At 35.3% G+C, this 11,200-nt stretch overlaps 1 protein-coding gene across 32 annotated transcripts in view; it reads right to left on the reverse strand.

Moving 5' to 3' along the window:
* LOC129143943 (uncharacterized) overlaps window positions 1-11,200 on the reverse strand; it is a 689,383-nt gene that overhangs the window by 91,672 nt on the left and 586,511 nt on the right. For 27 of the 32 annotated variants that reach the window (XR_010156874.1, XR_010156873.1, XR_010156872.1 and 24 more), the window contains one exon: window positions 2-47. The exons of the other annotated variants lie outside the window; for them this stretch is intronic. Coding sequence is in view for 7 of the 27 variants with exons in the window: in XM_063810334.1 (XP_063666404.1) it covers window positions 2-47 (46 nt within the window). In the remaining 20 variants the exon portion in view is untranslated. The remainder of the gene's footprint in view (window position 1; window positions 48-11,200) is intronic. 32 annotated transcript variants of the gene reach the window in all.

Consider the following 11,200-nt stretch of genomic DNA (forward strand, 5'->3'; position numbering starts at 1 on the left):
CCTTGCTCTGAAACTTTCTTCTGCCTCTCAAATCTGACTCCACCTCTCTGTTAAGAAAACAAATTAAACAGCAGTGACAAAATATGTTTCGATATGTAACACCCTCCCTGAAATGATGCTATTGCAGGATTCCAGTTTTTCTACCGAGTTTCAAGCATCCTTTTGAAGAGTCATCTCTCTAAGTCATGTCTCCTGTGGCCTGTTCTTCTATGTTGGCATGAAAACTAAAAGATACATGCATTTTGGGTGAGGGGTAGCAGAAGAGATACTGTAACATTTGGAAAAATTGGGGTTAATTCCAAATATAAAAATAATGTTGGGTGGGAATTTTCAAATTTTTTACTCCGCGTATGTTATCAGTTCAGTTAATTAATACTAACTACCAAATCATACAAGACTCAAAATCTTTGTAGCTTAATACAATAAAAGTTATGCAACATAGTTTAGCAGAAGGCTATTTTCCACTTAACAATTCAAGGATTGAGGCTTTTTTTTATGTCCCTTTATCATCATACAATTTTCAAATTCGTTGTAGCAGACAAAGAGAGTAGGAGGGACACTGGCTCCTAAATGTCCTGAATAAGAAGTGACACAAAATTTCCACTCACATTTTCATCTGCCAGAACTCACTTCTATGTCCCCAGCCTAACTGCAAAGAAGGTGAGGGAATGTAAATGAGCATGGTGACCCATGCTGAGCGTGATTTGTTTTTGCACACCATGCCAATTTTGCACTTTCCTCATCCCACACTGGGTGACTGACCCTCTGTATTTTTTTTCTTCTTTTCATAGCCCCTGAAATATCTCCATATGCATGTATTCTCTGCCTTGCCAGGAAAGAAAGAACAAACATTTGTAGAAAGAATGAGATATTTCTAGAGATACCGTTAGTTTAAAATATTCGTCTAAGTTTCATAAGTTTCCTGATGTCAGTATCAGTCTGTATGTTTTCAAAGTTTTTGGTGTTTCTTCTTTTTCCAAATGTCTTGTTTGAAGAATTACGTACTTGAATCAAAAGGAACAGCACAATAAGGGTGGAAAAAATTAAATGGTTCTCCTTAAAATATATTCTACAATGCTGATAGATATGCAAACAAATGGATGATATAAAAATATATTATTACATTCTCCATGTTGTAAAAGTTGAACATAGATGATAACTCTGGGCTTTTTAATAGAACAAACTTTTTGAATTTGCTTATTTCACAGCAGATTAAGAAATCTATTTTACTGAATGTGTTAGCTCCCTATTGCTGCTTTAACAAATTACTAAAAAGTTAGTGGCCTAAAACAGCACAGATTTATTCTCCTATCTCAGTAGAGGTAAGACATTTAGAATCAGTCTTATGGAGCTAAAATCAGCAGAACTGGTCCTTTCTGGAGGATTCCAGAAGAAAAATCAATTTCCCAACTCTCATAACTTCCAGAGACCACCAGCATTCTTTGGTTTACTGTTTCATCATACCAGTCTCTGCTTGTCTTTACATAGCCTTCTTTGTCCTTAATTCTCCTGCCTCCCACTTATAAGAATTCTTGTGATAATATTGGGAGCACACAGATAATCAAGGGTAATCCCCCCAATCTCAGCATCCTTAATTTAATCACATCTGCAAAGTTTCTTTTACTGTGTAAGGCAATTATTCACAGGCTTATTCTTATAGACATTACATTCTTATCAATAGCCCATGCTTATCAATCAGCTGGATGAATATAGGGATATAATCTATAGTAATGATATAATAGATTCATCTTCATGAAATGAAATGACTGATGGCAGTAGCAAAACCTTCTTTAACACTAGTCAACTATGAATTTGTTAATGAATACCCATGTAAAAGGTAGTATTGATCACCTAGGAGAGGTAGAGCAAATTTGTATACAGGTCAAGGAACATTTTGGAAATAAAGAGATAAAGATCTTCACCTCTTCCCTATTGAGGATGAATATTCATTTTTCTCTGATGTACAAAGACCTAGACAACAGAGGTCCACAGGTAGGATAGAGTCTCCAGGGGCACCATATTTGAGGTGGCAACATATTAGAAGCAATAAAAATAACTGACCTTTTAGAGGAAGAATTTAATGTTTAATTTAAATCACAAGTACTTCCAGGTATGGTGACAAACTGGATAATCTAGAGGCAAAGGAGTTTTTATAAAATTACATGAGCCCAGTAAGGTAAAACTTTGTGAATAGATGTGATTTCTTTCTGGACATCAATCTGATCTTTCCAAACCTAGATCTGTTTTTTCCTTTTTAAATGTCATGCCCCCTAATATTTTCTATGACCTAATTGTTACCATTGTAGCGGTGTTGCTGTAGAACTACTCTGAATTCTTTTTACCAATGTAATGGAATTATAATGGCATTATAATGGACTCCCGATAATTTCTTTTTACTATTGTAATGCTGTCATAATGGCATTGTAAAGGGTTCTCCATAAACATATACTGAAATCATTTTGCCACCATCATGACAGTGAAATGAGTCCCCATAGAGTTTATTTGAAATTGTTTTGCTCTTATAATGGCATTATTAATGCAGTCTCCACAGACTTACAGGGAAATTGTTTGACCATCATAATGTGGTCTTCATAGACTTACAATAAAATTGCTTACCAGTGTAATGTGGTTTCCATTAACTTGCACTAAAATCATTTTCCTACCATAATGGCATTATAATAGGGTATCCATGAACTTGAGCTACCAAAGTTTGGTTCTCTTGATGGCATCATAGCAGCACATTACAAAGACAGTTAAAGTAATGTTGATGCTTTGTTGTGTCATAAGCAAATACTATAAGTAATGCACATCTACTTTTCACACTTAAGGATCATGTGGTTTCTCCTTTAAAAGTAATGTACTGACCACAGCATACTTTATAAACCAACAACAATCACTTCTCAAATAACTAGATGAGAGAGCCCTAGATTCTGAGTGCAGAAAATCTCAACTCATGCACACTCTAAATGAATTCTAATGGTTTTATTAATCTGACTATTTTTTCTCCTCTAAAAAAAAGTGTGATACATTTTTTTCTCCAGTTCCTTCAAAAAACAGAAACATTGTTTTTATAAATACTCTTTTGTTCTACAATTTATGATGTTTTCTGAGATTGGTATAAAGTACAAATCAACACTTTCTAGTTCTTAATATGAGCATGTGAAGTGTATGATATTTATATAGAGTTTTTATAACCTTTGTCCTTTTTATTTAAGAGACAATACAGAGAACTCACTGGGAATGAATGGATATACTATAAAGGCAGATTAAAAGCATATAATAAATAGAGTGGATTAAATATTTACTGGATGAACAGGCCTCATGTTAGGTGCATTAGTAGGAGATGCAGGCAGGATGAAGGGTGTGATGTTGAGGGAATTTTATTTTTTCATAGGATGTGATTAGGTTACCAGTAATGTAACTTTGCAAACAGCTTTTGGGAATTATTTACTAGCTGGGAAAATTTTAATCAATCCTTCTCTGAATTAGCAACAGCTTAGTGAATATATGTATGATTTTAAGGGAGCACAACTTGTTCTGCTTATATTATTAAAAATTTATTTATGTTGCTTTTAATACTTTATTGTCCATTCCATCTGATTTCCTTTAGATACACCCATGAGTTCTCATATAAGAAAGCAAACCTATGCAATTAGGTATGGGGATATGACACCTAATTTAGATAAAACTATTTAAGAAAAAAAGCAAGAGTCTGTATTGTATGAGTCACTAGCCACTTCTTTATCTTGGTGTAAAGGGAAAATTGCCTTGGAGGAGTTTCTTTTTTGATTCTAGAATGTCTTTCTAAGGTCTCCTTTTCTATTATAAATATGAAGCAAGTATGGATCAATTGCCCTGGAAGGGTATACATGATTTCCTTTTTGGGTAAAAATTGTCCTTCTGAATGCCTGCTTAATAGGTAGTGTTTATCACTGGGAAGAAGGTGGAAACATTTGTGCAACGGTCAAGGAACCTTTTGAGAAGAGAGCAAGAACTTCACCATGTTCCTTTCGAGGTTTAATAGAAGCTCATCATTTTTAACAGATTTTGATGGTTAGACAGCAGTGGTCCACAGGTAGGAGAGATTTCCCAGAGGCATCTCAGTAGGAACAAACAACGTAGAGTGCCTGAAGTGGTGACTGATTTCTGTCCCAAAACTTATATGGCCTTGGGTTGGAGAGCAAAGGCAGTCGGGAGTTTTTCTCAAGCTACTAGCCACTCCCAATACTGGGTGTGCTTTCAGACAATGAGCATTATTTAATAGTAATAAAATAATACTAGTATTGTGTCAAGGATTTTTCTGTGTACCTTACACAGATCGTCTCAAAACAACTATGAAGTAGGCATTTTAAGATATACATTTTACCATAGGAAAACTGAGAGGATAAATGACTTGACCAAGGTCACACAGCCGTTAAGTAGCTGAGGCATAAATTACCTGATGCAGTTTGACTCTGCTGTCTATCTATGTTGGCACTACAACATTGTGGGAGCCCAAGCTTGAGGCCCCTTTTTCCTACCATACTGACACAGTGGTGTTTTACTCCCAGTGCAGAGATTCGGTAAGGTAGGAGTGATTTGAGAACTGGCCCTTAATATCATAGTGGTATAAGGAAAAATTTTGGAAATAAACTTCCTGCCCTTTAGATCCTGAGAAAGTATTGCCAGGATGGTAGTGGCATCATCAGAGCAGCAGATGAATTTCATATCCCAATGTGTGTGTCCACTAGAATTCTACAATGACAAATGTGACTGAGAACAGTGATTGCAACAGAAATTGGGGAACGTCCTTCTATTAAATTGATCAGATTTTCTATTTATTTCCCCCAAAGTGTGAAACAGAACTGGCCCCTTAGGATGATAAAGTCTCCAGAGTTCTGGAAATATTCAGGGAGTTCGAAGAGTCCCAAGAGAGATACTTGAGCTCCTGCTGATGGGCATGGGAGGGCTCTAGAGATTAATTTTGGTACTAAAAATAGAAATTACCTCATTTATATTACAAGCTCATGAAACAGGTCATTTTACATATTCTGCAAAGACCTCTGGATTAACATATACCAGCCAGATTTCAGAAAATAAAAAATGTAATCAATGATTTTCTCAGAATTATTTAATGAAAGCCACTGGCTTTTACTGTCAAGCTTAGGTTACAAATTTATGACTAAAATAGAAAACAAATCACATTGGTCAGAGGTCGGTAACAAAATAACACCAGGATAAAGTTAAGAAAATAACTGAGTCCAAATTATAATATGGCTACCACATAACTGATATTTAAAATGGCAAAAACAAACATTTATGATCCTTAACGTTCTATCATTTACTTTTGTAAAAAGATTAACATCAACACTAAGGATATCATCATCCCTTGACTCAACAAGAGATTTATAGATTGGTGTAAAGAACTCTCAGACTCTCAGAGTGGGGATCAGACAAGGGAAGTGATAGTACCTACCTCATAGATTTGTTGTAAGAATTAAAAGAGATAATTCACTTATAGAATTTAGCATGCTGCTTGAAACTTGATAAGCATCGCATAGATACTGTCTCATAGTTTTTATTGTTGTGTTCTTGTTGCTATTTGTTAATAAACCACATGGCATTGGACAAATCACTTTATTTCCCTGTATCATAAGTGCCCTATCTACAAAAGGAGCAAATCAAATTAGAGGACTTCCAGACCATTCTTAATTCAAGCTGTTTGAATATTTGAACATATAAATATACACTGGAGGAATTCTGATGGCAACATTTTCTGAAAATTTTCATAAGATAAACTCAATATTATTTAAGCACAGATAGTAGAACTATTGTAAAAAAATGTTTAAAAATACAACTTTGAGTGGTTTAGACCTTTTGCTAGGCAGGCAATAGGAGTGACTTGTTGGATAGCAGTCAAAGATAAGGACTCAGAGAGTAAAGATCATCATGCACCTTCAAAAGAAAAAAAGTTGGTGGCTAAATGGCAAGAATTACTGGCAAACACTGGCTAATCATGGAACAGGTTTGTCAGTAACCTCTGTAAGACTCTGGAATAGCAACATTATCAGCAGAATCCTCTTCAAATAAAAATATTTTTTATGGTTAGTAAAGCAAGTTATATCATGAGCTTTGGGATATCAGAACCCTTCAAGAGGAAGACTTCTGATTTATTTATTATTTATTTATTTTTGAGACCAGGTCTCATTCTGTTGCCTTGGCTTAAGTGCTGTGTTCTGATCTTGGCTCACTATATCCTTCACCTCCCAGGCTCAAGAGACCCTCCCACTTCAGCCTCCCGAGTAGTTGGGACTGCAGGTGCATAACACCACACCATACTAATTTAAAAAAAAAAAAAAACATGTTAGTAGAGATGGGGATCTCCCTGTGTTGCGCAGACTGGTCTCAAACTCCTGGGCTCTAAGCAATTCTTCTGCCTCAGTCTTCCAAAGTGCTAGGATGGAGATATTTTGATATGAAAAGGAAATAGATTTTGGTCAGTCAACACGATATACTGGGATTGTTGGCCAAAGAGCTGTATCAAAGTGCTATAGAAAAGTAAAAGTTAAGTTTGGTCAGATCAGATATTGAGATAAATATTAAGTAAGTAGAGTTCAATAGAAATGGAAAACTAGGGTTAATCTTATTCATAAAATAGGGGGAACATGAGATACACTAAGGTATAGCCACAGTTCTTGGCCTTGACAACTGCCAAACTTTCTTACTTACATGGTTTATATTTTCTTATTTTGGTATAACTGCATTATTCCAACAGGCAGATCAAGCCTTTGGAAAAAGTGGGGGGAGAAAAATTGTGTTTGGCTTTTTAACCAAATTGAAACCTTTTGCTCAGGTCTAAAAGATAGGATCATGATCTAAGATCATGTTCCTAGACCTGTGGACATGTTCTTCTCTATGTAGAGGTGCCTAAGAAAATTATGAGACATGGTGGGAGGATGTGACAGCATTAGTGACAGAAAGTTTCCAGTCCCAACCCCTAAGTCCATAGAGTTGCTATGTGTCCTAAAGTTTTTCCTTTAAAAAATTTTTTTGAGCTATCTCAGTTTTTACTCATAATAAAGGATAACAAAGAATATATTGACTAACAATACATCACCTGCCCACAACTGCCTTCTCTCTAAATTCCTTTAGTCATCTGATCTTTTCCTTAATCAGCTCTTCTTAGTCATCTCAACTATTATTACTCATTTCAAGATTTATGCCTTCTGAACAGAAAAATTATGGGATATTTTAAGGAATGATTTTTATAGCCCTTCAATGGGTTATCACAACTCTAGTTTTAGTAGAATGGGCAGTTTTGCTGCTGCAGCATAAATAAATAACTTACCATTTAATATGTCATTACTTCATCCTAATTGTTCAAACACTGCTTTGATTGAAAAGATTACTGTATCCTTACTGTTAAATAAGAATACAAACAATTCATATTATTCTGTTTTGTTCAGAATAAATTCCCATATGTATACTTTTAACTGAGGAATAAACATATATAGTGATGGATAGAAAGTAAGTCTGAAGTGTACAGCTCAATTGACACCCATGGTGTGTGTGTGTGAAGGGGAAAAGGGGATGCATGGATGGGTGGGTAGTGGTTAAATGGATACACACACACATACACAGTATACACATATCACACATAGACAGATATCCATCCTTATATCTGTGACAGTTATCCAAATTGTTGTAAAAAGCCATAATTTGATTTTTTCATGGCCATGTAAGATTCTATGGCATGAAGATAACAAAAAGTATTGCTCCAGTGTACTGTTAATGGAAATTTGGACTGCTATAAGCATTCATGCTCAAATCTTCACGTAAATGCATGCTTTCATTTCTCTTAAGTCTATGGCTTGGAATAGAATTCCTAGGTGATACAGCATTATATGTTTAGCTTTAGCAGATACTGACAAATAGTTTTATAATGTAATTGAAGTAATTTATATTCCTACCAGTGTAGAATTCCAGTTGCTGCAAATTCTTCCCAATGCTAAGTATCATGAATATTTTTTTATTTTCATCATTGTTGTATATTCTTCTTATGTATATTTCGTGTGCATTTCCATGATTTACAATATTGAATTCCAAAATCTATAATTGAAATTGTTTATTTCTATAATTTACTAGCTTCCTTAGGAAACATGGTACAATTATTTACAAAACGGGACTAAAGTTTTCCAACATTAAATTGGTGGAACTTAAGAACTAGGTTTAATTCTATCTGTGCTTACAACTAGTAGTGTGATCTCAGGCAATTCATTTTTCTTGTCTGGCTCTTGCACTCCTCACCTGTAAATTAAGGGTTTGGTTGGCAGGTTGATTGTATTTCTAACATATATGACTTAATACATATTTAGTTATCCACCTTAGTCTGAAATTCTGGTCAAAAAGGGTCCCTGTCTCTGGTCACTGGGGAGCAAGGCTCATGTAGACAAAATAAACAATTATTCTAGGTCATTTTAAATCTAGATTTATAATTTCTTTGGATTTGCCTATATTTTTAATCCTATTTCTTAGTAGAAGTTGGAAGGGTCTACTGATCTGAGTTACTATTCATTTTTGCAGGATTGTTTCTTATCAGAATCCCCAAAAAACTCCTTCTGGGTCCTCTTGGCAGAGGGACTTTGCTCCAGGGCTACCAGCTTTCTCTCATTTGTGCTGACACAGCTCTCCTGTCAGATCTAAATCTTAAAAAGGGCTATGCCCTTACCAAAATAAATGGCTTCCCATCTGCTTCAGGGAAATTCCATAGCTCAGAAGTGTGCACACCATGTAGTTAGAGTAGCAAAAATAATTTCTTTCTACATGTAGTTAGAGGAATTTTAATCAAATTACTGTAAGAATTTTCACTCTTATTTGTGTTTGAACTAGAGCTACAAAAAAGCACATCATTTTCCCCCTTTTATCCAAACCCAAATAAAGGGTGACTGATGGCCTAAGCCGTTCATATTTTTTCTGCCAAGATTTATTTAGATTTATTTAATTCTACATGAATATGATTCTGTTGGAGACCACACTTTTTAGTGTCAAAATTGCTGCCAAGTATAAAGTTAGCCCCTTGTAAAAGCTGAATTAACTCTTCAGAGACATTAGATTTCTGGTTAGTGTAGTGAAGCCATTGTTTACATTGAAGTAATTTGCTGCATTTCGGAGAGAGATTGTGGCAACTAGACCTTGATTCACACAAAGATTGGCCTTCTTGACTTATATGACCTGCCATTAGCATTTAAAGGCTTATCAGCTTCTTAATCGGATAATAGTGTTACTTGGTAATGACATGTGATTAATAGTCTGTCACATTTTTTACTTTTAGTAAGATCATTAATTATCAAAGTATCATTGATTTATGAATTTAGCAACATTAAACTCCTTGGTAAGATACTATTATATTCCTGTGAATACAATAGTAAGAACACAGAAAAGTCATTTTTCTTTGTCCTGGTGGGGCTTAAAGTCTTGCAGGTGTCACTGTGGAAAAGAAATCTTAAATTTCAAATCTTAAACATTCAAGAACATGAATTAGATGGCTTAATGGAGTCATCTAAGTTTCACAAATTATTAGAGTTTCCAAAGGACCTTTGACCTACAGACAGAAGAATTAGTTTCAGGCATCCTTTTTTCTTCTACAAATATTTTTGCTTCATTTGATTTATCTGAAATTGTTATATGCTGTGAGGAGCCAGGAGTGAAGGAAACAGATGTGCCTGTTGTCCTCTGGAGTTTCTGACCCATTGTTATCTTAAATTCTGCTTGGAAAATTCCCTTAATGGCTAAGAGCCTGGGTCACTACTAAATTATTACCACAGCTTCAATCTTCATTTAAATGCTCATACTCATATGTATCCTCCTCCTTGGAAGCTTAGGACCTAGTTCTTTCTTTCCTTTAAAACTATAAATAGGGAATGTGTGTGTGTGTGTGTGTGTCTGTCTGTCTGTCTGTGTGTGTGTTGTGTACTTGAGATTATTTGGTTTGTCAAGCATATATACAGTTTGGAGGGAAATGGAATGAGAGAATATTTCTCACATCTTTGAATATGCCCTAATAGACTTGCATATTAGGTATAACTTTCTCCCCTGTGTCTCGTGCATACCAGTATATGGTATGGTTTAGACTACTAGTGTTAAAGTTAAAAAATTACTTTGGGTATATACCCAAAGGATTATAAACTATACTACTATAAAGACACATGCACACGTATGTTTATTGCAGCACTATTCACAGTAGCAAAGACTTGGACCCAACCCAAATGCCCATCAATGTTAGACTAGATAAAGAAAATGTGGCACATATACACCATGGAATACAATGCAGCCATAAAAAAGGATGAGTTCGTGTTCTTTGCAGGGACATGGATGAAGCTGGAAACTATCATTCTCAGCAAACTAACACAGCAACAGAAAACCATACACTGCACGTTCTCACTCATAAGTGGAAGTTGAACAATGAGAACATATGGGCACAGGGAGGGGAACAACACACACCTGGGCCTGTCGGGGGATGGGGGGCTAAGGGAGGGATAGCATTAGAAGAAATGCCTAATGTAGATGGTGGCTTGATGGGTGTAGCAAACGACCATGGCACACCTATACTTATGTAACAAACCTGCACATTCTGAACATGTATTCCAGAACTTAAAGTATAATAAACAATAAATAAATAAATATTGTTAAAACAGAAAAAAACTACTTTGGATTCTAGCTCTGCCATTCAATACTTTAGTGACTTTAATCAATTTATTCCTTGTCCCTGAACTTGAATGATCCTATCTGTAAAATGAAGAAAATAATTTCCATTGTACGCTTAATCAAAGTTTAAAAACAGGAAATTGGATTGCATGGGAGATTCAGGGCAACAATTTTAGTTACGTAGCAGGAACAACTTTCTATTTAATAAAAGAAGCTAGTACTACGGTTTCTTCTCATTATTGTGGACATTGACAACTGGTAGAAGAGGAAGAAAAAGTGCTGCCTGCTCACAACCAGTAAAACATGATAAAAGATCTGCCACCTTCTCTGTTCTTTGCCAATGATTGTTTGTTCAAAACATTCTTTGTTTGCCAGGCATCAAATCATGCTTTCAGCATAAATACAGTATCTGGATGACTGGGCACAACTGCTCCAGAAATATACCTTCTTTCATAGAGGGAAGGCTTTCACAAAGTTCCCTCAACCATGCTTCACTTCACTATCGAATATTTTCTTT

Source organism: Pan troglodytes, chromosome 4, assembly GCF_028858775.2.
Source record: "Pan troglodytes isolate AG18354 chromosome 4, NHGRI_mPanTro3-v2.0_pri, whole genome shotgun sequence".
Classification (NCBI taxonomy): Eukaryota; Metazoa; Chordata; class Mammalia; order Primates; family Hominidae; genus Pan; species Pan troglodytes.